General features: G+C 39.3%; 1 protein-coding gene across 1 annotated transcript; it reads left to right on the top strand.

Annotated features, from left to right (window-relative positions):
- Window positions 1-4,602: 4,602 nt before the first annotated feature.
- Window positions 4,603-19,920, top strand: LOC100690972 (cerebellar degeneration-related protein 2-like). The gene is made up of 6 exons (XM_003438507.5): window positions 4,603-5,024; window positions 12,710-12,822; window positions 14,390-14,538; window positions 14,625-14,789; window positions 14,911-15,118; window positions 16,039-19,920. Exons 1-6 carry the CDS (start codon window positions 4,946-4,948, stop codon window positions 16,804-16,806), a joined length of 1,482 nt encoding a protein of 493 aa, XP_003438555.1. The 5' UTR covers window positions 4,603-4,945; the 3' UTR covers window positions 16,807-19,920.
- Window positions 19,921-25,628: the final 5,708 nt, after the last annotated feature.

Genomic DNA, 25,628 nt, shown 5'->3' on the forward strand with positions numbered 1-25,628 from the left:
TATATTACTTAAAAATCAGCTTGATGTGATTTTCATGCTGGGTTTCTGGTCTTTCCTTTGGAACAGGGGCTAATATTACCTTTCAGCTGTCTTTTGGTGAGGGGTTAGCTAGCCTTTGAGCTACACATTCCACTATGCCCAGAAGCTGCTAACTTTGCATGGGAGTTAGTGACAACCTAAGAGTTAGCTTAAAGATGCTGAAATGCACAAATTGCAACTGTTTGTCTCTCTTTCACTGTTACTGTAAATAAGTGAGAGCAGCTTTAAATGCTGTATGATAAATGTGACACATCTAAATGTTATTATTTATTTCCTTTTTTTAATTCAGTATTTCCCTCCTGGCTGTGAGTAACTAATTCAGTTAAAGGACTCTTTAATATATCATCTCCTTTACAGATATTGTGGAAGATTTATAGTAGGGATGTCATTAATACTGATTTAAAAGGTTAGTGGTTTAGGGGCAGATAGCTCATATGAGTGTGTAACAATAGGCTGATTTGCACTGACCCCTGTGTAGGATGTGGGGAGGTCTTGTGAATAAAGGCCTCTGGCTGAATCAGTCTCCTTTCAGGCTTTGTTTTGGGCAGATGCGGCAAGTAACATGATCGTATTTTAACCTTGTGACCCCTGACGCTGTCAGACTCATAGTGTACTCAACACTCTTTGCATCATGAGCTTCAGTGAGCTGCATCCACTCTTCAGCTTGAATGTTTCCTGCGTCCTGTATTAGGAAAGAGTTGCAGCTCAAATTCTTTTGATTGGATTATCAGATTAGTTAAATGATGAAAGATTAATTATGTGAACGTGAGTGGCTGTCTGTTTTCTGCATTAGCCCTGCCACAGGCTGGCAACCTGTCCAGGGTGCATCCTGCCTCTTGCCCTTTGGTCCCAACCCCCACCCTCTAAATTCCCGCTACCCTGATAAAGATAAGCAGAAGAGAATGAATGGATTAAGAATGTAATCAGTGATTAATGGCTAAACATTAACATTTGCATTTAGTTTTTAGGCTTGAGTGGTTATGAGACCTGGCTGGCTCAGCATTTGTCTCATTTAAACCGAACCTAATTTTCTGCATCACTCCTAAACATTGTGCTGACATCATATGTTTAGTACACCAGGGATCAGCTCTTGTTTCCATTAAATCAAACATTCACAGACACAAGGGAGCATGTAGCTTGTTATCCTGTTCCTGGAATCTTTGGGTTTATTAGTTGAAAACTGGACAACACTGTGCGTACTAAACGTCATGCGGTGGAAGGAAACTCATGGATTGGACCGTACAGGTGAGGAAGGCTGGTAAAAATCACAGACAGTGGTCATACTTTTTTTAGAATAACAATTTAAAGCATGCATGGAAAAATGCATTCATGCACAGATTCATGACATCACTCTTGCCAGTCTAATTCAAAGAACTGCAGGGTGATGTTAAGAAGCACATAACACCTAAAACTTGTCCTCAATTTCCAACAATTCACTGTTCAAATATAAAACCATCTGTGGTCATCTGGTTTTCAGTTTGCTGCAATAATTAAACCTACATTTGGTAATGATTAGGCACCAGGTGTTTCTCTTTTTTTGAGCTGTGCTTTGTTCTGCAGGAGATAATTGGAGTGTAATTAGCTGAACGTGCTACCTGGGCTTATTAAAGCTCTCTCCTTCCTGAAGTCACTCCGTGTCTCCCAGACTCAGACTAGCTCAACAACAGCATGTGTTTTTGGTTTTATCTTGCATTCCTCATACTCTGCCACTCCTCAATGCATGCTTTACACTGTTGACTGATACACACACATATTCCTTTAGTTTATGTTTCGTGTAAATAAATGGTCTTTTTCTAAATTACCACCCCATCTTGTCTTCGCCTTCTAGTTGGGCTGTGACATCAGGAACAGCTTGCATTGAATGTTTCAAAGGAAAGGCAAACTAAAGACTTCCCTGTAGTATTGCATATTTCCCCAGCTTTGTTTAGTCTTGTTTTTTGTTTTCTTCAGCATATAACTACTTTAGTTTAGTATATTAGTTTTTAGCCTGCATAAGACCATACCAGTCATCAATAGTGCTTCAGAGATTAATGCAATGCAGCTAGTTGGGGAAAAAGCTTTAAAGTCACTTCTATTTCAAATTCAAGCACTTAATTCTCGCTGATCTAGTATGGTGGAATAAAGGTGTGCATGTGTATGTGGTGAGTTTTAGTCTAAAACCAGCTTTTTCAGTTCATTAGTTTCTGTTTTTGAATCACTTGGATTCCATTAACTCCAACTCCTTCCCCTTTTTTCTGCTCAAACTTTTGTCACGACTTGCCTGATGTTTTTTCGCTGCGTGTTAGTCGATCATAACACATTAAACATTTTCTAAAGAGACTCATGTAGACAGCACAATAGGGCTGTGCTGCAGTTTTTAGTTGTGTGATTTTGTGGCACGCAACAGATTTTTGTGCATGTCTGGTAAAGGAAGAGAAGGCTTGTGGATGAGAAGAAGTGTGAGATGAGTGAACATGTGAAAATGGTGTGCGACTGAATGGAGGAATAAATCATTTGGTGTGAGCAGCAGAGTTGTGATAGTCTTAATCACTTTATAAATCATGCAAAACTGCCCATGATGCCTTTTTTTTGTAGTTCACCAAGCGCTCAAAAAGCTTGCCCATTAACTCCATAGTCGGGCTGATAATGCATATGTATGGGGGTAAATAACACACTGCTTTCAGCACACAAAACATCTATTTGAATTGCAAAACTGATTATTTTCCCTCTGTTTTCATCCAACACAAAGCTGCTCTGAATTCGGAGCAGAGGTCTGTTTTAAATCAAAACTGTTTTGTGTAGCCAGAGTTTGGCAGCTCTTCATAAATGTGTGCAATAAAGAGATTCAACTATGGAGGATGATGACTCCCCTGTGAAGCCTTATGTTACATGTTGTCATAGTGCAACAGTCACCAAAGGGGCTAGAGGTCAAATCTAACCCTTGTGTACCCAGAAAATGTCCCATTTTAGTCACCAGAACAACAGCTGGTATAGATAGCCCAAGTATTCGTGTATGCATGAGAACTACTTGCCCAGCTGAGTCACATTCCTCAGAGGACCCTCCAGCTCACAGCAGGCTGTCACAGTGTCAAAAAGCGTGAAAATGGCTCCTCTGACTGGGAGACCAGACCCAGTCTGGCGTCCATCTGTAGCTTCAGTGTCACGTCAGGGCTGTAGATGTCACTGTTATACAAATACACACGTGGGTGAGTTATGTCAGTGGATTTGAAGCGCTTGAGTGAATTGACGTCAATGAAAGCGCATGCTATATATTTGACATATCATCTTTAAAAATGACCAACAAGTAAATCCCAATCCTGTTACATTAGTGTTACAGCTTTTATCAGGCAAAATGGACAAGCTCAAACGTGCAAAAAAAGGCGCAGAGGAGTCCATATGGGTCTCTATTACAAATGAAGGAATCTCTGTATGTCAGACCATGCATTCTTCATTTATCTCTACAACCATTACACCTGGCTGGCAGGAGAGTCACTGTGGATACAAGAGAGTGAAGTGTCTTTGTGTGTTTGGGGCAATGTTGGTCTAGTTTTGGGGCTCCTCGTCTTCTTTCTCAGTCTCTAATGGCTAAGAAATAAGTAATGTGTCATCCATTTCACTGGACAGTGACATTAGGAATGTAACTGTATTCAGGGGAAGGTTTTACATGGATCACTGGTCCTCAGTAGGTCTTAGTTGGGTAAATTCAACCTCTAATAAACAACAGTGCATGACATGCTATTCCATTATTTATTTAACCAAAGCTGCGTGTGAAAAGGTGAGCACACCTCATGATTCAATAGCTTGAAAAGCCATCTTTAGCAGCAATAACATAAAGGAATCGTTTTCTATATTACTTTTTCAGTCTCTGTCCTGATATACAAAACATTAGAAAGTAAACAGGCTTGTGTTGCTGTTTTTTTTCCCCACAGGACTGTAAGAAAGATCCACTTATTTTGTTATGACAAGCATGAAACACCAGCTCGCCCTCTAGTGGTGATGATAGCATGCAACATATATAGTGCAACACAGTGAGATGACTTAATAATATTGCCTGTGAGATGAGATGAGACACAAAATTCCTCACTTAAGTCAAAATTTCACAGTATTACATTCTAGCTGATACCCAGGCCTAACAAATAAAGAATTGAGTCCATTAGAATTATCAAGACATAAGCAAAAAATGTCTCAGTTCCCCAGTGCTTTTTTTCCCAATTTTTTTTTTTTTTTTTAGAAAAGTTCTCAGAAAAAAGGTTAGTTTGTTTAGTATTACAGGACAGTTTGGCCACTGAGCTATCAGGACTTTTTCTGTAATTGTACACATTTATTTTTTACAATTGATTTTTATTCCATTTCATTTTACGGCAGCAGCAATGCAGAAAAACCAAGACGTACTGCTGAAATAGCACTTATTTTTCTTATATTAAGACATCTCATAAGACATTCCTTTAATTTGTCACCCCGCAGTAGTTGTGCTTGTTGTTAATGAGCTTAAATTATGGATGCCATGTCTTGACCTCTCTTTTGACATCAATGTAGAGGGCGCACTTGAACAAAAGCTGGACGAGTGGAGACAATCGGATGTTACGAGCGGTACGTGAAGGCGTCGTGAGCATGCTGGCGCTAACAGCGGCAAAGGAAGTGCCGTTATTCTCTGCCACGTCTGTAGGCTCCTGAAGCGGCGCAGCCTGCAGAGGCGGCAGGTCGGAGCACCGGGATGAGCCGGTGCGGGGTGGTGGTGGTGGTGGGAGGATGAGAGGGGGGCAGTGGGAGTGACCGAGGAAACGCGGAGGAGAGGAAGGAAAGAGGAAACACGTCGAGGCACAACACAGCGCTGAAAAGAGCTCCGGCTTCTAGGAGCCACCGCTGTCTTCTGGAGGATCCTTTCCTGCAGGACGTCTATTGTCCGGACAAAACCGCGGGGAAACCCATGCTAAGCTCAGGGAGAATGGAGGAATTCGTAACCGAAGAGGAAGAGCCATGGTACGACCAGCAGGACCTGGAGCAGGGTAAGACAAGTCACCATCCTATCCTCCCTGCCCGCAGCATCCCTTCTTTCTGTCAGCTTCTGGCACCGGCGGCTCAGCCGGCCTCTTCGAACAAAGACTCTGTTGTCGTGAGATACGACAGAGACGTCATTTGGAGCCGTTTGCTTGCTCTGCTTCAGTGCAATCAATAAAAACAGCGAAGGAGTTCCCAAGGAGCGGACTGCGCTTCTTTGACAACAATGCTTTGAAAGCATGCCAAGCAGGGCCTTTGCATGGCTGGAAGTAGTCAGCATCAGTGTGATGCACCCGGAGCTGTAGAGTTCAGGGTCCACCTTATGGAAGTCCTAATCGAACTAAAGCGCATATTTTTAGGCGTGCACCGATGGTGAAATTCTGGCTCGATATGTGTAAAATATTTTTTCTGTCCACTTGTTTTGTATTAATTTGTTAAGGGCTTTGTGTCAGGGATCCCCATTCTAAAATATAGCTGAGCCATTCAATTTTTTAACCTCTGCATCACAATTATTTTTATTATATTTTGACATCAGATGTCCTCTATGTTGCGGTTATCAGTAGAGGTTGGGAGGGAATATCGATGCAGTATAGTAAAAACAAGGAAAATCAAATATCAATATTTTATTACAGAAATTCAAATACTTTGGGACATGCACCGCCACCCTGAGGAAACCAATACTAGAAACAGCTAGCTTGAGAAAATTAGCTCCTAATTTGGAGCAAGTTAATAGATGGGGACTAAATGGCTGCAGAGAGCAGGACAACGTTTGATTGCAAGGCAATTAAAACCTTTCTGCAAACAGTCGCAGTCTGACTCGGACTGACTGTAATCATCCTCAGTGAGGTTGTCAAAGGTTTGCGAATGATTTCTGTCTAATTTATGAATGCAGACAGATTGCCAACATGTTGCCATCAGTCTGCATGAGTCTTAGTCAATGAGTACAACTCAGTGGGCTGCCAGCTGCCTGTATTCTGTTATATTCCTCAAGAACAGGAAGGTTACTGAGCAGAAATGTAATAGTTAGATTGCTGTTCATGTAGATGGCAACAGATATGTGATTTTTCAATGATTTACCACTGTTAATGGCTGTATTATCAGATAGCATGCAATTGCCAACCATTAAACTACTAACTGCATGTTATGGTGACATTTATGGCAGGTTTTAGTGACAGTGTTGAGATGGTTGTCTGATGTGAGATAGCTTTATCTTACTGGATAAAAAAATGTAGTGACAAAGTCTAATTTTAAGGACAAAAAAATTGCAAGATGGCGAATAAGGGGGAGTGATAATATCGTATCATGGGATGTCTAGTGATTGCCACCTCTAGTTATCAGTCACTAGGGCTGATAAAATAAGATAAAACAAAGAGATATTTTTTTCAGACTTTCTGTAAAATAAATGAATGAAAGAAAAAGAATTGCATTTTGAAAATCATTATTCTGATTGAACTAGCTTTTGTGAAGGAAAAATCTCAATAACCTTCCAGTTCAAAGCCAGCTAATTAACCTGCGTCTTTCCATTAACACCATGACCTCCACCCAGTAACAACATAAGGGACTCGACTGTCAGTGTTGTTATATTTAAAGAAGACCTAATGTCTTCATTTCCAGCTCCAAATTTTTATTCTTGGATTCTTCTAGAGCAGCTTTCCACAAGTCCAAATAATACTGACTCCTCTTATATTGGGCCCTTGGGGAAGTCCCTCAAATTATTGTTGCTGTTCAGTTTGGCCAACTCTCTTCTGATTGGCTGCCCATTGTAAACATAAAGTCTGAACAGCTGGTGGGTGGAGCTGTGTGCCTTGAATGACCATATTAGGAATATCCTCTGTTACTGACATCATACAGTGCCAAGAGGAGAAAACACTGGTGCATTTAGCATCAAGTCTGAAGCTTGTACATACACTGACTTTATTATTTGAAATATTTGCAATGTTTAATATGAGGATTTCCTATTATAACACTGTATATATGACAAAAAATGAGTAAAGCCCAATGAGCTGAAGATACAGTAAACATTTACTAAGTCTTTTAAATGTATTTCAGTGTTCATACAAATTGCAGCTGATGTTGCGGCAGATGGATCCTGTATCAGCCGGTTTACATCTGAATGACGGCAGCTTTTTATATTCCATTTCCAGGGAGCTTTTAAATCTCGGTGACTCAGGAAATTACATTTTGAATGAAGTCACACAGTCTGTTTATTGATGAATGAAACATCTGCAGATATTCGTGAGCGAGTTTGAAACCAGTCTGAACCTGATCATTCAGCACAATGACTTGTATAATTATATGTTTTTAGGACTTATCCACAGCTGTGAGTCTTCATGTTCTCTATACCACTTAGCTCATTTCCTGTCGTGCATAATCTCTCAATCACCTGCTCTCTGCTCATCTAGTTATAATGCTAAGCTACATTTCCCTTGGCTAATGTTAAATGGTGCTGATGCTGTGACTTTACCTGACTAGAAACACGAATGCACACACGAATGATGTCATCGATTGATAAGCAAACTTGTTTCCCGTGCACAAAGTGTCACACGTCAGGGAAACCGAGGGTTAAAACAGATCTTTAATTGGCTTTATTTTGGGAGATGATGAAGAAGAAAAGAGTGAAATTAGAACAAAGACGAGGCAAATCAGAGTGACAGTGTGAGAGAGGAATGAAAGTGTAACAAAAGTCAAAATGGCTGGAGCCAGAGAAACGAGTTGTGTCTTCGTGCAGAGAAATCTGTGTTTGATGGAGCAGAGAGGATGTCAGTGCTCTCTGAACAGTGCTGGGCTACAAAGTGCTGACTGCCCCAGTTCATCTTCACTCGTGTGGCATTTCTAGGTGCATCGAGTCCTTTGGATGGGCACACCACTCTCATCGTATTACCTTGTTGTCATGCAAGAATCACTGTAAGTTGTTGTTCTTTGGGATGACTCTCACCGCGGAAGTGTTGTGTAAAAATGTGCATAAATGAGGATTTCTTTCTGCACCGGAGACCTGTCCAGGGTGTACCTCGCTCCTCACCTGGTAGCTGGGTGGGAGAGTGGGTGGATAAAATTAGGATATTTTTCTTTTTAGTAGTTTTTAATAAGAATTGCTAAAAGATTCTAGACTGTGTATTAGTAGTATTTGCCTGTTTTTGCCATCACCGTCTTTGACCAAGGATCACTGTCAGTTCATATGGTAACCTCTTCTCAATCACAGTGTAGGCCTGCCTTAAAGCCAACCCTACTTTATCACATTTTTTTTTACTTTTTTAGCTGAGTTGCAGACAGCTTTCTCGTCCTTTTAGGGTTTCTCACGTGAGCTCACGTGCAGATTGCTCAAGAGCTATTGTACATGATGCAATCGAAAGGTGATATGGAAAAAATGTATATTTTCAGACTGGCTGGCAGTTGTTCCCGGAGGTTGCTGGCTTATGTATGCATGTTTAGACGTCTTTTTGAGGACGGAAAATTGCCCTGCTACTATACTTGTGAGGACCAACAGTCCCAAAATGCCCGTGCCCACGATTTTGAAGGCATTTTTTGAGTCTAAAAATGTGGTTTTAGTGTCAGGTTTACAATTAGGTTATGGTTAGGTTACGGTTTAGGCTAAGGGTTAGGGATTCATTTTCGATGGTTAGGGTAAGCAGCTAAGGAAAGCATTATCTCAGTTAGACGTCCTCACTAAGATATTAAAACAAGTGTGCGCGTGTCTATATTGTCAGTGAAGATAAGAGAAGTGGCTGAATCTGTTTTTATCTTATAATCAGATTTTTATGAGAGGTGCATATTTTAAAATATGCAAGTTGCATCATGAGGCTGTATTTGAGCCAGTGGTGTTGGGGATTAAAATCAATGGCATTGTGAAAAAGTACAGTCAGCTTTTGAACAACTATAAATTGGCATCATTTTTCAGCATGACAAAAACTGCAAACACGCTGCCAATGCAGTAAAAGCATACTTGGATGGAAAAAACACACCTGAGTCTTGCCTGGACCTCAGCATTACTGAAGCGGTGTGGGATTATCTTGACAGAGAGTTATTTCCCTGTTTATCCAACTGGAGAAATAAACATCATTCATATTTAGGTGACTTTCATAATGAGCAGTATATACTGAGTGAATAGATTAAATGAAGGAAAGAACAAAAAGTGCTATATGAGCGAAAAAGAGACAATAAAAATGAAGGTGAACATTGAGTGAAAACAAACTGAAAGTCTCAGTTTGTGTTTAGATGTGGCAGGTGTTAAACTAGGCGTGTAACTGTACAAACTACTCATGATGTCACGTCTCAGCTTTCGACTCTCAAAGGAGGAGAAAGCAGGAAGGATGCAGACATGTAATTGGGATGCTTCTTTGTTTGGGTTTATTGTGTGTTAGCCTGAGCCTCTCCTGGCTGATGACCAAGAAACGAATAAGTGGCTCTACCAGCTGAGGCTGGAGGGCTGTTTGCTTGCCATACATCTGATGAGAGAGCTCTCTAAGCACTCCTGTTACATCATAACTGTTTACATCACTCAGGAGTAGAGAGCAATATCCCAGGACGTTTTTATAAATGGTTTCTATAAATTGCTACTTTGCCATGTAGTATGCATCATTGCAGTCAGTATTACAGCCCGTATAAGCACTATGGCGTAGGTCTTCTGTCTGGTGAATGTTTCGAGTGCATTTTCTGTTACAAATTTAGTCTGAAACACTGGAAAAGAGGAACCAAAAGTCTTATTTTCCACATTCCAGTGAGTCTCATGGGTGATACGCACCTACCCAAAAAAGCAGCCTGTGGAAGACATCACCACGTATTGTACTGAATGCATGGATTCGACTGCAGATGTATTCAAACACTCCTAAAAATAAACTTTTATTTTTCTCTAAAGTACTGACACACTGGCAGCTGGCTGCATGGGTTGTCTGGATAGCTTCTTCATGCATGATGTAATTGTGTTGGCGTTCCGGCCTCAGTGATGTCACCTGTGGGTCAATTTCAGGTCTGTCTGGAGCAAACAGTTGTCTATGACAGCTATTGACTTGCAAAGTTGTTTTCTTGTAGAGGTGGGAATCACCATACATCCCACGATACGATACTATCACAATACTTACCACACGATACGATATTATTGCAATTTTTTAAAATATTTTGCGATATTCAGATTCTGTACATAAAGGTAAACTTTATTAATATTCATTTTATCTAATAGCAAAGTCTCACACTCAGTCTTTCTCTCATTTCAGTCAGTTTTATTGTTGACAAACTGAACGGTTTGTATTACAGTCTAGTCCAACTTAACTGAATGCAACCATCTGGTACAATTATGGCTATTCTGAACTATGCAATTTGTGAAAACTATGCAACCCCTTCAGCAACTGAAGAATTTGAAAGTAAATTAAAATAAAATATTATTTTACATTAAATAAAAAAGTTTTAAACTTAATTAAAATAAAACATGTCTTAAATTAAAATAAGCAAACTGTCATGTTTATTGCTGCCATAAAAAAAAAGTTAAACACATTTGGACAGTGAAGGAATGTCAGGATTCTTGCTCAGAAAAAGGAGCTGATCAACATGCTCTGACTTCAGAGCATGTTGATCAGCTCCACAAAAACTTTTGTAACAAAATATCGATTTCTGCTGTCCCTGTATCGATACATTATTAGCAAACAAAATATCACGATACTACACAGTATCGATTTTTTCCCCCACCTCTATTTTCTTGTGTAGTGAGTTTCATCGATTGGCCCTCTTCCCCACTTCCGCTCTTACTTTGTTTTCCTCCTCCTCTTTTTCTCTCCTCCTCTTCCTCTGTTGTTGTCTTGATACTGAGCCTTAGGCTGTGTAGCGCTAACTCTCCCTCCATCAGCCAAATCCCCTTCGACATCTTAATGTAGACACAAACACTTTTGGGTTGTCTGGTTTTATTTTTCATTTCTGAAAAATGCAGGTTCGTTTTCTTTATATTTATAAGAGAAGTGCTAATTAGGGTAAAATTGTGCAAATTTTTATGGCAGTTTCATGGTGATGGAGAGAGACAGAATATAAACCACAAATCAGGAAATAACACTTTACATGAAAATTATAAATTGATTTGCATGTCATTGAAATAAGTTTTTGATTCCCTACAAACCAGCTAGAAATCTGTCTCCCACAGATTGGCTTTGTGCCCATGTGGCACACAGATTACAGTCAATCAGTCAGACACCTTCAGCCCAACCAAAACCAAAATCAAACTCTTTGGCATCAACGCATAGTGTTTGATCAAGCACGGAGGTGGAAACATTATGCTTTGCGGCTGTTTTCCTGCTAAGGGTACAGGACAACTTCACTACATTGACGAGCCAACGGGAGAGGCCATGTATTATAAAATCTTGGATGAGAAACTTCTTCCCTCAACTAGAACAATGCAGATGGGTCATGGGTGGATCTTTATACCCCACAGCAACAAAGGAGTAGATATTAAGGAAGGATATTAAGGTCATGGAGTGGCCTTGCAAAATACCTATCAAAAATAAAATCTTTAGATTTCTTTACCAATTACTAAGTCATGTTTTGCTTTCATTTCAATGATATGCAAATCAATTTATAACTTTTATGTCATGTGTTTTTGTTTTTCTCTGGATTTGTGGTTCATATTCTGTCTCTCTCCCTTAAAATGAAACCACAAACTACTAAACGTTAAATACAATTTAGACTGATTGTCTAGACAGTATCCAAATGGAAAGATGTAATAATGTAATGTAGAATTACTTAAAACAACAACAAAAAAAACAAACGCAATAAATACATTTAGAAAGTGTTTTAGAAGTAGATGATCATAAAGTAATTTTCACCAGTCATACAAATATGATGAGTATATATCCGATCTAATGGGGGAACTGCATGGTTACTCTGTGTACTCCTGCTTATGTGCTTGCAACAATAGGAAAATGTTGCAGTGATGCAGGTCATTAGTTGCTTGGATCTATTATGGCCTGGCATTGATCCATTTGCTCACTATTCATTACTTAAGCCAGAGGCTGGACTGCATGACAGATGACTTTGTTGGCTGTTTAGTCCTTCACTTTCTGAGAGGCTGCAAGCCACATTTTGCTGACTCAGAGCCAGTAATGTAGGCCATCAGTACTGCTGAGTCAGCGCACAGTTTAAGTGGAGTGTGATGCTGCTCATCTTAATTTGGAGTATTTTAGCAGCCTGGACGTATAAATAAAACACTAAAATGTGCTAAAGTCACAGTAAGTTGTCTCTCTAAGAAAAAGCCTCCAGCATCCCAGTGAGTGAAATCTCTATTCTCATCTTAATCTCAGCGGAGATGTGTCACTCCACATAATCTGGGTTCCAATCTGTGACCTTCGTATTCAGTCAGTGGAGAGTAGGAGGCTTGGAGGGAGACGTGCCGCAGGGAGGAGCACTGCCTCGCTGTCTTCCCTCTGTAATTGAATTGGTCCGGGGCAGACTACGGCGATGTGATGGATCATTCTAGTTATAACCTTGCTTAAAATAGAGCTGTGTGCTGTGTTAAACGTGACAGAAGTCCTCTAAATTGTGCAGCTGCACTATGTCTTCTTCTGTGAGATACCCCCCCCCCCCCCCCCGTTAATATTTATGCCTTAGTTCTTCATCCACTTTTCATTTCACACCTCTCCCTTCCTGTTCTCTGCTTTCACTCATTCAATCTGCCTCCTTGTCTTTAAAAATGTTTCATCTGCTCCTTTTTCATTTCTAGATCTCCACTTGGCAGCAGAGCTGGGAAAGACTCTGTTGGAGAGGAACAAAGAGCTGGAGGACTCTCTGCAGCAAATGTACATCACCAATGAAGAGCAAGTGCAAGAGATTGAGGTGTGGACCACAGAGCAATGCAAATATTACATTAATTAATATAGCTCAAATCACAGGACTGCCAGCTCAAGGGCACTCAGTAACAGAAGTGAACAGAATTGTTACAGGAAGTGTAACATGTCACAGGGATCACAGTTCACAGCTCATGGCAACTACAGCTCTTCTGCAATACAAAAAATGTGTTATGGAGTCCCACAGAGCTCTGTACTCGGCAATAGCATTAGGTGACAATGCAAACATTTACATACATGCAGATGACACCCAGCTGTTTTCCTTATGCCACATGACACCAGTCAGCTTATAGACATTAAAGTGCACATAGCCTGTTGGTTTCTACTTGTGTCAGAAGGGGACACGGTGTCTTGCCAGATGCCTTACTCTGGATGGCATTACCTCGGCCCTCCAGTACTACTGGGTTGAACTATTTTTGTCCTTTAATTGTACATAAAAAGTATTTTTTTAAGTCTGTCATCTTTCATCTAACCAGTGCTGTGTACATTAGGAACTTCCTGTCTCAGAGTGATGCTAAAAAACTACTTTATGCATTTGGTACCCATTGGCTAGACTATTGTAATTTCTTATTATCAGAATGTCCTAATGGATCCATTAAAAGCCTTCATTTCCAAATACAAGAGAGATCATATTTCTCCTTCTGCATTTTCCGCAGCCTTCTGCTATTACATTCCTCTGTGTCGAACCACCAGACAGTATGTTTGGCAGGAGGCCTATTTTCTTAATTTCTGTACACATATTTTTGTTCCTAGACTCTAGTAAAGTAGCTCTACATGACTGATAATTTAATCTAATCAAATTACCTTAAACTGGACCTTGATGCAACTCCTTGGTTCACAGTTTGTAACAAACTTTCGTTTTAGTTTTCTTTGAGCCAGCTTGTTATTTATTTGCTGCTCCTGGTGCAGAGAATATTTGAACAGCAGGTGGGTGGAGCCTTTGTGCTCACACTTCTCAGTGACAAAGAGCCAAAAGTATTTAAAAAACGCAGCCTTAAATGGAGCATTTTAGAATAGAATGACGTTTGAGCTTGTGGTGAACAGGACACCCATAATTTCCGTGTGCATGTACAATGAAAATAAAGGGCTGTTCTATTCTATTATTCTTTCTTGACAAAGCTCATCAATAGAGCTGGATGAGGTGACCCGTGAACTGTCCCTTTGTTACACTGCTATAGACTATTTTCTTCTGTGTAACACAATGCCTTAGCGTAATTCATGAATTAAATTAAAGTGGGTGGAAACACCCATCGTGCACATAAAACATGCTTATTTATGTGCTTATCTTTAGTAAGGAATTTTCTGCTAACTGGTAAAGTCCATCTGCTGAATGATATCATGCAGTGTGGTTTCAAGCTGTACAGCAGGTGCTTTAGTGGCTCTGGAAGTTAGATTGCAGTGAAGAATCCTGTATATGTGCTGTAAAAAGTAAATGAAAGCCAAATTTAAGTAACAGTTAAAAGCTTCTGGTTTCAGAGATCTATAAGATTGTTGGAACTTCACCTGAAGATGTGTATTTTGATTTCCACTAAATATGTGTATGTGTTTGTTTCCAGTACTTGTCAAAGCAGCTGGAGGTTCTTCGGGACATGAACGAGCAGCATGCCAAAGTGTACGAGCAGCTGGACGGGACTGCCAGAGAGCTGGAACGCACCAACCACACGCTGGTGATGGACAGCAAGTCCTCGCAGCAAAAGATCGAGAGGTGAACGGGACTGGGAGCTTTCCCTTTTTCATGTTTTTGATCTTCTTTCATTCATTTATAAAGCTTTGCCCTCTCTTATGCACCAGGTTAACGGGGACTATTGAGACTTTGCAGAACCAGGTGGAGTCTCTATCAGGGCAGGTGGAGCAGCTTCGCTCCATGGAGCAACTGCGGGTCAGGAGGGAGAAGAGAGAGCGACGCAAGACCATCCACTCATTCCCTTGCCTGAGGGAGCTTTGCACAGCACCCAGGTACCTGTTTTGTCTTCCATAGAATGAGATAGAAGAGGAAAGTAGTTATTTAAAGTCACACTTAAACACTGCATGCCAGCAATAAACGGCTAAAAATTGGTCTCATCTGTTATTTTGTCAGGTATGAGGACGAGTTTGTAGTGGGCAGGGCTGAAAGTTTTACTATGGAAGCCAAGCGTCAGCCATTTGAAGAGGAGAACCAGCACCTGAGGGAAGCGGTGTCGGCTCTGAGAGCTGCTGTCCGGGCCGAGAGGAGCCGCAGGGAAGGGGTGGAGAGGGAGTGCAACCTCCTGATATCGGAGTTCTCCCGGCTGCAGACACGGGTGCAGGTGGGGTGCAAAAATAATACACTAAGCATGTTTGGCTGTTAAGATATAAGAAAACATACAAGCAGAAAAGATAATATCAGCAAGTTGTTTGTTTTTTTTTTCTCCACCGATGTGAAACTAACTGCTAGCAGTAACAGTGCTGATTTGTCAGAGTCCATTTGATTTCATTGGTTATGACATTTAATTGTGTCTTCAATGCTGAACATCCCTAACGAAAACTACTGACTGATGGAATATCATTTTGAATATTGAAATTGATTTCAAATTTAGAATTATGGCCTTAATCATGATCATATTGTTCTATTCAAATGTGGTCAAAAGTTTGACCACATGAGTCTATTCAAGTGTTCACATTCACACTAGCTAGCTTGGTGAGCTAGCTGCATGTATATGTTGTTCAGGTATGTCACACAGACGCTGATACCACATAATTAGTGCTACCTCACAAATAGAATATTAATAAGATGCCACTCAGCTTAAAATAAATAAATAAATAAATAACCGAGTGGTAAGCATGTTTATTTTTTCTGCAAGAAAGTTTGGCTTTTTAAGGTAGAAGTCTGTGTGTACATGCTCGCTTGAGCAGCCTCAAGTGGCCATTAGCAGAACTGCAGGTTTCTGCACTTGAACACTGGCTTCTTTTTTTTCCAGTCACTTCAGCCTGAGGTTTCTGCTTCTGTCAAACTAAATAGTCATTGATTATGGACAAGTGTGAAAGTTTCTTTAAATCTGATCTCTGTGTGCAGATTAATAAACTACCTTGTAACTTGATCAACTGATCCAAAAATGATGATTTGTTGATTATAAATTAAAGACAAATAAGTAGAGGAGAATTTTGCTATGATATACTATTTATGTCTTTATTTGGAGTGTGGGTAATGAATTTTCTTTGAAATAAAACTAACTGGTTGTGCTCACAGGATGCTGAGAGCTGCCAGGCGAGAGTGCGGGAGCTGGAGGTGGAGCTGCAGGAGCTTCAGCAGCTGCGCCGAGCTCGAACTTTCCTGCTGAGCGGTGAGGATGATGGCGTGGCTCTTACCCAGACTGTCCTCAGTATCACCCCGGAGACCGACACGTTTTTGGAAGTGGAGGTCGGGGAGACGGGAGGAGGCGTCAGGGAGGAGACAGCAGGTGGAGGTGGTGTTGGAGGTGAGGCGTTACCTGATTCCAGTCCTGTGAGGAAAAGCTGCAGCGACACGGCACTCAATGCCATCGTGGCCCGGGATGCGTCCGGCAGAAGGAGAGGCAGCTATGCTCTGCATGCCAATAGCGTGAGGAAAAGAGGGATGTCCATCCTAAGAGAGGTGGATGAGCAGTACCACGCCCTGCTGGAGAAGTACGAGGAGCTGTTGGGGAAGTGTCGACGACACGAAGAGAGCCTGTGTCACGCCGGCGTCCAGACTTCCCGGCCCGTCTCCAGGGACCCGTCTATGAAAGACTGTGCCATGGGCCCCATTGTGGCACCTCCCCCTACTCCCACCCAATCGCCATCCACCCCTGAAGCCATCGAGAGCATCAGCAAACAGGTGGAGGCGGTGGATAAGCGGCTGGGTCAGAACACTCCAGAGTACAAAGCCCTTTTTAAGGAGATCTTCTCTCGTATCCAGAAGACTAAGATGGACATCAAAGCTACCAAAGCTGCGAAAGCTAGCAAACCTGGTAAATCTGGTAAATCTAGTAAACACTAAATTTACACCGACTGGCTCTAGAGACGGTGACATCATTGCTTGTTCAGTGTTAGGTTGCGAAGGTGCCCAGTGCGAACATTCTTATAGAGGGTGCTACTTTTAAAACCACTAAATTGAATTACGGTTCAGGTTGACTGAGGTCACGTCAGACTCTTGTGATCGAGAGCTGAAACCTTCTCATTTGCATGCGATCAATCTGTAAAAGTTGGAGAATTTAAGCATAAAAACATACAAACATACACAATTTCATTTCAGCCTGGTCCAAAGTCTGTTCTGGCTTCACTGCCTTACTAACTATACTTAAAACACTATTACACAGCTTGTGAGCCTGACCAGTTGCTTTTAACATAGAGAACTAAACTAGCATTTCTGTGATTATAATAGGACAAAGATTGATTCCTCACCTCACAAGCCAAGGATGTCAAGGATGACCTGGAGGTGCTACTTTTACTAATATCACTAGTCACATTAACTCTAGTGAAGCATTTTTGTCTGGATGAGATTCCTCCTTCCTGTGTGTGACCATACTTTGGCTTAGTGGAAGTTTATGGGGCTTCGCCTTCAATAGTTTGAGATTTTGGGAAAGTGATAAAAAGATACCAGTGCTGTGTTTGTATGGTTATTATGAAGCCACTGCTCATTTAACATAAACACTAACCCGACTCTTGTTATAACAAGTTGTGGGTTTTGGGGTCATTTTTGTCCAGGAGCAGAAGTGTTGTGAATGAATATAATACAGAGATTACTCACTGATACTGGATTATTGTTGCTAATACTAGGTAGTAAAATAATTATCTTTATACTGGGTGATGTTCTTTATTTTTCAGTCTTCTACATTACTGAGTGTACTCAAAACCTATAGCTGGCCACTTGCCTTGCTAGCAGGTCAAACAGCAGAGATGAGCACTAGTGAAATGACAGTTATGTTGAAAGTGTTTGAAACGTTGGGGTCACTTGCTATTTTTTTTAATTAATTCTCAAGCAATACATTTGCTGACACTATGTTAGTGTCAGCTGCGTCCAGCTGACACTAACATAGCTGGTAGCTGCCAAAATCCATTTATATAAGATAACGAAACATTAAGTAGCCATTTGGACAACACTGCATATATCCACAGTTTGTATAGCATAGATCAGCATATATACAACTAGTACTTGTTAAAGATTTCATTTGAACATGACACTTTACCATGAAGTCGACTGAGCAATTAGATGGTGCAGGTACTGCAGATGGGGGTTTCTAGTATGTGATAAAACATTAAAATAAAAAGGGCCAGAAGGGTCCAAAATTGAGGCTGCAAAAGCAAGTCAGTCCCCATAAAGTCTGATGGAAAAATGCCCACCTCTGGAGGAAATAAGCATGTTTACAATTTGGTACTGTAATACATTTTGGTATTACACCTCTCTTAGTCTATCAGACCCCCCAAACCTGAGCTATTCCTCTAATTCACTCCCTTCTGATCCTGTCCCCTCCTGGTCACCTAAATAAAAGCTCAGTATCTTCAACTCTGCTACCTCCAGTACTGCTGCCTGTCTTTTTGTTATCAGCCTTGCCTTTCACTGTTACTGCTAGCTTCCTGTCACAAATCTACTCACTCCACCTTCCCTGCACTCTCTTCTTCTCCTCTCTTGTGCACTCTGTTGCTTTGGATGACTTAAACTCATCTACCTTCCAAACCCCTTGCATCTTCACTGATTCACCTGTCTCCCTTTCATAAAAAATACCATGACTTGCTGGTTGGTTAAATTCACTAACAGCTTGTGCTCCTCCTTTGTTGATTGAAGTGCTAGTATTATTAATACTGTATATCTAACAAGACAGCAACAGCCAAAAATGCTAAAGTCGAGGTTCATGTGGAATATCAGTTCCCAACCAGCTGTTTGCAACAGTGCTTAAAAAGTACGTGCAGGAAAATGAAAGACCTGGCAACCCTGGCTGCAGGCAGTGCTAAGAGCTTTTTCAGAGCCCATTGCTTCCCCAGTAATATTTTTCTACCTATGTTCTGTTTAAAATTTTCATATTGGCACAAATTTGACAACAAAAATGCTAATACCGACTTATCTGTGATAGGCCCAGTAAATGCTACAAAGCTGCTGTCTTAGAGACGAGTTGCAAAAGGACAATCTCTGCAGATAGCTGTTTTCACTGTTTCCTGGGCATTATGAGCTTTCATACAGAATACAGTAAATATAAAGCATGAGGATTTTTGGTTGCTGGGGCAACCACTGAATTAAGACGGCATGAAGGTTTGTGAGGAAGTAGATTTTATATAGTTAGTCATTCACACTTAATAGCAGATGTGTAACCGGTATAAGGCTTCAAACCAGGGCTTTTTCTAACACCTAGCAGTCTTACCAAACTATAAAGCTAACCTGCAACATATTGCACCTTTTTCACAATATACAATAACTATGCCTTTTTTCTTGGTAACCTCCTATATGTAAACCTTTGTTATAATGAATGTTATTACGGTTAAATATTTTATACACAGCTCTTCAGCGTTGTAGAGGTCAAATAGACACAGCTAACACCGGAGGGATCCTAAACTCGTGTTTAAGGCTTATGTGTGTTTTCAGGAAGAAAAAGCACTGTGGATGATGGTTTTTGTGTGCAACCCAGAAAACAGTTAGTGAACAAAGTGTGGTGCGTTTGAGGTCGGCGCTCGTGTCATTTCGAATGATCCAAGCGCAATGAGAGAACACGTGTTAGCAATGCCAAACCAGAGCCTTTTATTATTCTACCAAGGTTCATGGGGTTTCTGTACTGTAATGACTTACCTATTGCACTTAAAATGTCTGACGTCTCATCTTTTCATATTTAGAATAGCTAACATTAAAACTGTCCCTGTATTTTGATTTTTGTGTGAATTTTTAAATTTTTCTTGTTTTTTTCTTTCTTTTCTTTTTTTACTTTTCAGTGCCGATATGTGAATGTTGATAACATACTGTCAGAATAAATTTATTTAATTTGCTTTACTTTTATTATCCAGTTGAAAATTGTGCATTATTACTTCATAAGACATTTGCATTAATGTTTAGTCTAATCTGGTATTAGTTCCTATTATTACTGAACTAAGACTTACTTTACCCTGTTAATAAAGCATTTATATAATGCATTCAGTCTCCTTGTATTTGTTGTATAATTAAACTGAGTAAGTAACACTTCCTGACTCTAGAAATAGTTTATGTATGTGCGGATCAGACGCTAAGGCCTCCACTCACACAAACCTCTCTCCCTGACCTAGGTCCTTGTCCCAATAATCCTGTTGCAGGTGAGATAATGTCATGTAGTTTGACACTTGGTCCTGGGTAAAGGGGAAGGGGTTTGCTTCGTAAGATCCTACCAGGAGTAAATCATCTTAATAGCATAACTCCTGGAATTATTCAGTCACAAAAATTAGTTGGTCTCCATTCCTTTTTTCACTGGTGCCTGGAAGCTGTTGGTTATGACGGAAATAATAACACTGTGGAAATGGCCACAGGATAGGAAGAGTTTGGTCATCCAGGAAGCATTCAGAAGAAAGCCATTGCATAGAAATAAAGTATCGATCCTGTCGCGCTTGTATTGATCCACACTATTGATATTTGGATTTATAGGCCCAACTCTATTGTCTACTGATCATTCCACCAAGTGAGGTGTTTCAGTCATACAAAACTGGAAGGAGACCCTGGGGAAGCTGGAGAAATTATATCACAATACTGAGTTGGGAACACTCCAGCATACCATAGGATGAGTTGGGGGTGACGCAGAGGCGATTCTAGGATCAGAGCTTTGGGGGTGCTGAGCACCCAGAGAGCTGCCCAGCCAGGCAAAATAAACTTTACACGTCACGATGAGACTTCTTCCCTGTCTCTGTCAGTCCCTGCATCCTTAAATGTCTCCAGTTGTCCCGAGTTCTCTGACTGTCTCCTTGGTGCATTTACACCCCTGTTCCTCCCTGTCCTCGTCATCTGTTGTCTTCGTCTCCGTTATCAGCCATCATAATTTTACCATCTCTGTGCAAGTCTGCAAATTTCTTTATTGAGTCATAAGATTCTTAAATTCATCAAGTCTCTCTGTGCCTGGGTCCTCGTCTCAAAACATGACATCACTGTTTTGTACATTTTAACACAATTTAATCCCCACATTTGTGAAAGAAAAACAAAACACTTTTTTGAAAAGTCTGTAACAAAATCATCAAATCTGATAAAGTTTATTTAAATGCTGCAAAAGAAGAATGGATTGGAATAAAAAGAAAAATACATATCCTAACCTTAATGAATGAATGATGCTCATAGTGAGTAAAAAGTAAACAGTGCATTTTTTGGACAGAGATTCACTTTTAATGAGTATGTACAATATAATACAGATACATAAAAAATACTCCCAAAACAGAATACGTTATTACGAATAAATTATTACAAAACATTAATTAAAAAAAAATTAAAATGGAGGCAACTTTGCCTGTGGTAGAATGTATACAATGTATGAAAAAATCTTTACTGCAGATACTAATTTGACTAATTTAATAATACTAATTTTGTGTTGTAAGATTTATGAGTTTCATGCTTTCATAGTGGTACTTAGGAGAGCTTGACATTTTCTCAGGTGGTACACACTGTAAAAAGTTTGAGAAACAATTTATGTGTGCTTTTGGAAAACATTTAAAGCTGCTGTACAGAATCTTTGAAACAAGCTTAAAACGTTTTTAGAATATAAACAGAGCACTCTGCTTCTCGTTACAGCTCCTCACTCCACCAGGGCTGTTTGGCACTTTCTGATAGTGTGCAAATGTGATATCACATTTGTGATCTTTTTTTTCTCCAATTCACCAGGTCTGTAAAGTTCAGTATGACTGTGGTACATGATACAAAAGAATAAATACAGAAGAATAAAAACTTCATGTGAATAACTTTACTCTTCTTAAAAATAACTCATAAAACAAGTAAAAGTACAAATGTGTACAAGTTAGAGACGTCCTCCGTAAGTTTACACTCTTTTGGAGTGATTTTAATTGTGTGTTAAAGGAGAAAGAGATTAGGAGGTAAAGTAGAGGATGCAGAGTCCATCATCACTGAGGCTGTCTCTCCTGCATGAAGTCCAGGTGCTGGTTTTCCAGTGTGTGCGTCTGATGGCCCAAAGCTGACTCAGAGCCGTAACACCATCAATGGCTGCAGTATGGAACAGATGTGGGTGTGTCCTCATCTCCCAGAGGAGTCCAAATCGTCATCAAACAGCCCTACAGACACAAAAACATGTGAAAATATGAACAACCAGACTATCAGCAGTGATTTAAGTACTTTAAGACCTCTGTGAAAATCATTTACAGTATATATCACAGAATTTAAGGCCTTTATAATCACAGAGCATACAGAGAAAAGTACTAAACTGAATCAATTTCAGCTTTCATTTTTCATGATGTATATTGTATTAATAATTAAATTTCATTATCTGTGTCTTTACCACACATTTGCCACACAGGTGTAGATACTATAGGTTCAATGAATTCTTAAATTGCACTGATTAGAATATACTGGACATTCAAAGCTAAGATTCAGCGCACTGTGTTAGAGGCTGGGATTTGATGACTTCATCATATATACAACCTTTGATCATCATTTATGTCCAGTTGAGAATGAATCTGTGCACTCACATATTAAATGAACTGAAATCAGTAGTGTGATCTCCAGTCTTGATATAAGGAATGAGAGAACTGACAGCTGTTATTTTAATCAGTCTGTCTCAGCCGTTTTAACTCTAAGTATCATAAAGCAATGTGGTAACATCTGGACTGACGAGTTTACTGTCAGCATTGTAATCGCTAGTTTAAAGGCTGTAGGGTTGCAGCCATTGCTCTAACACTGTATAAATGTAACAGGCCTCAGTGCTGGTTCTAACAGTCTGAGCTGCTTCCAGCTTTATTTGTGAAGAGCACAGCAGCTTACAAAACACGTAGCTAGCTCGTAAAAGGAAAAAGGATTTTGAAATGCAGTTTATTAAATTGGAATTCAAAAATGAATTTACAAATGCAGAATTTATTCTACAATTCATTATTTAAGCACAGAATTCTTTATTTTGATGCGCGTGGCTCTTGTGGTCCTCCATAATGTTGGGCCATGAAGTCTTCACCGCCACATCCTTAAAATTCAGGGAAATGAAGGACGCATTTGAAGGCCGCATTTCAAGCAGCCTTTGAATTGGGACAGCCTTTGTCGCGTCGCTGTGACGTAATCGGCCTTAAAATGCGGCCTTTAAGGCTGCAGACCCTGAATTGGGATACAGCCACAGAGGGTAATGAGTGAAGTGGAAGCACAGAAGGAACACAGCTGAGGACAATCACACTTGACAGGACGGGGAAGACACGAAACTGAAAACGCTGACACCAAGACAAGGACCTTAAACTTAACAGAGGAAGTACACAGAGGCTGTGTCCCAATCCAGCGACCGCAAGATTTTTTTAAATTTCTTTTTTATTTGAACAATTGAACAACAAATATAGATAGTAATGTAATTATAGAAAGGGTATGAAATATTTAACATCTTGCAGTATCTTTTCTACAAGTCATAAATACAAATACATAAACAAAAAAGTATACTTCAGGAGAAAACAAACAAACAAAATAACCGATTAAAAAAGAAAGAGATGCTCAAGGTATAAATAAACAACATGTAAATCTTGTGTCTTACATGCTTTGGAGTTAGTGCTGTTCTTTAGATTCTCTAGATAATTGGAAAACAGGGCTTTAAAAGCAAATATGTTTGGACGCTGTTGAGAAAATTTTGTACAATGTATGCAAAAATAATCAAAAGATTGATAATATATTTTTTTCCTGGATTTATTTTATCGGTATGTGAGAGGCCAAACAGAATATGTTGAAACTTCAGTTTGCATGAGGGATCAATTTTGGTGTTTATAAAATTATTTAAATCAATCCAATATATACGTGTATACGTGCATTCCCCAAATAGAAGACATATTGTTTCCTCTGCATTGCTGCAAAAAGTACAAAGAGTATAAATATTTTTCTGAAATTTAACCAGATATGTCTTTACCGGATAAGATCTATGGATCAACTTAAGAGTAACTTCTCTTACCTTATTAGTGATGATAAATTTCCTTGATAGAATCCAAGTGTTTTTTCAGTCTACATCATTTTAAATATTATTCCAATAGAATAAAGCTGCAGGTTTGGAAACAACATCTCTTTGAATAATTTGTCTAATACATTGATTTGTGGCTTTATCACTCAATAAAGGACAGATGTTACCGATGTATATGCTAGCAGGATTTAGTTCTGGAATAATACAATTTCTACCTTTAGGAGCAGACACCAATAACCTTCTCACCCCATCTGGTATTGCATCAAAAACTACAACATATTCTTTTGGAGTGACGGGAAAATCATAAACAGAGAAAAATTCCTTATAAGAGAATAACTGACCATTATCATTCAGTAATTGATTCACAAGTAAAATTTTTCTATCAACCCATTTCTGAATATATAATGATTTGTTCTTAAATTTAATATCCTGATTGTTCCAAATGAGATATTTATGGGGAGAAAAGTTGTGAGAGTATATCATTAACCAAGATGATAAGAGTTGACTATGAAAGTTGGAGAGTTTAATTGGTAATTTAGAGATATTGTAATTGCATCTTAGCAGAAAGTGCATTCCTCCAAGTGAGTTAAAGATATGATTGGTAATAAAATTCCAACATGAATTGGGATTTTTTAAAAAGAGTTTGATCCATTTGATTTTAAAAGACGTATTTAGGGACGTGAAATCTAAAGAATTTAGGCCACCAGATCACAACTTGTTCATCATTACATTTTTTTTAATATAATGTATTCTCTTTTTCCAAATGAAGTTAAATAATATTTTATCAATTTTTGTGCATAATTCTTTTGAAACATCAAGTGCCACAGCTGCATAAATAAGTCTGGAGAGGCCTTCAACTTTGGCTACCAAGGATCTTGATGAGAGGGTCAAAATTTTCAGATAATCTAGCATCTTGGTCTTTTTGAATAATAATACCAAGATATTTAACCTTATTTTTAACAGGAACACCTGATACAATAGTATCTGTGCAGAATTTAACAGGGAGAAGTTCACATTTTGGAATGTTGAGTTTAAGACCAGAAGCTATTGAGAAATTATTGACAATTTTGAGAGCTTCATCAACTTGATATTCATCCTTTAAAAAAAGTGTTGTGTCATCTGCTAGTTGAGTAATAGATAATGTTCTGCCAGCAACAGAGAGACCCATTACACTGCTGTTTTTAAAATGAATAGAGAGTAACTGCATAGGAAGAAGGAAAAGATATGCAGAAATTGGGCAACCTTGACGAATCCCACGGTTGATATCAAACCTTTTCGTCGTACCAAATGGGAGTTTGATTGAGCTATTTGCATCTGCATATAAAGTTTGAATTGATTTTTTAAACATATTTCCAAAACCAAAAATATCAAGTGCTCTGAACATGAATACACTCAAAAACATGAAACGTTGACTTTAATTAAAATTATTTTGTCAACAGGTTCCACGAAATTGCATTGTGTTAGTTTAAAGCAAAAATCTTTAGTTCATCTAATTTTAAAAAACTACTTAAGATTACCTAAATCAAATTATGTTGTATGAACATAAATGATATATTTACAGGTTAGATAGTTTAGATTAGTTACTTCAACACATTTCTTATTTGTGGCAGTAAAATGTTAAATTTAAGTTAGATTAATTCAAATATTATATTTTCAGCCACCTTGTGCTTTACTAATTAGTTTTACATAAATCTATTTTGTCAACAGGTTCCACACAAATGAATTAAGTACATCCAACTTA

The sequence above is a fragment of the Oreochromis niloticus genome, linkage group LG8 (assembly GCF_001858045.2).
Source record: "Oreochromis niloticus isolate F11D_XX linkage group LG8, O_niloticus_UMD_NMBU, whole genome shotgun sequence".
NCBI classification, from domain to species: Eukaryota; Metazoa; Chordata; class Actinopteri; order Cichliformes; family Cichlidae; genus Oreochromis; species Oreochromis niloticus.

Bases quoted from the DNA above. Each gene is read 5' to 3' on its own strand.
- LOC100690972 (XM_003438507.5), top strand. From the start codon at position 4,946: ATGCTAAGCTCAGGGAGAATGGAGGAATTCGTAACCGAAGAGGAAGAG. The intron at 12,823-14,389 runs GTGTGGACCACA...GTTTGTTTCCAG, and splicing joins AGCAAGTGCAAGAGATTGAG to TACTTGTCAAAGCAGCTGGA. The intron at 14,539-14,624 runs GTGAACGGGACT...CTTATGCACCAG, and splicing joins TCGCAGCAAAAGATCGAGAG to GTTAACGGGGACTATTGAGA.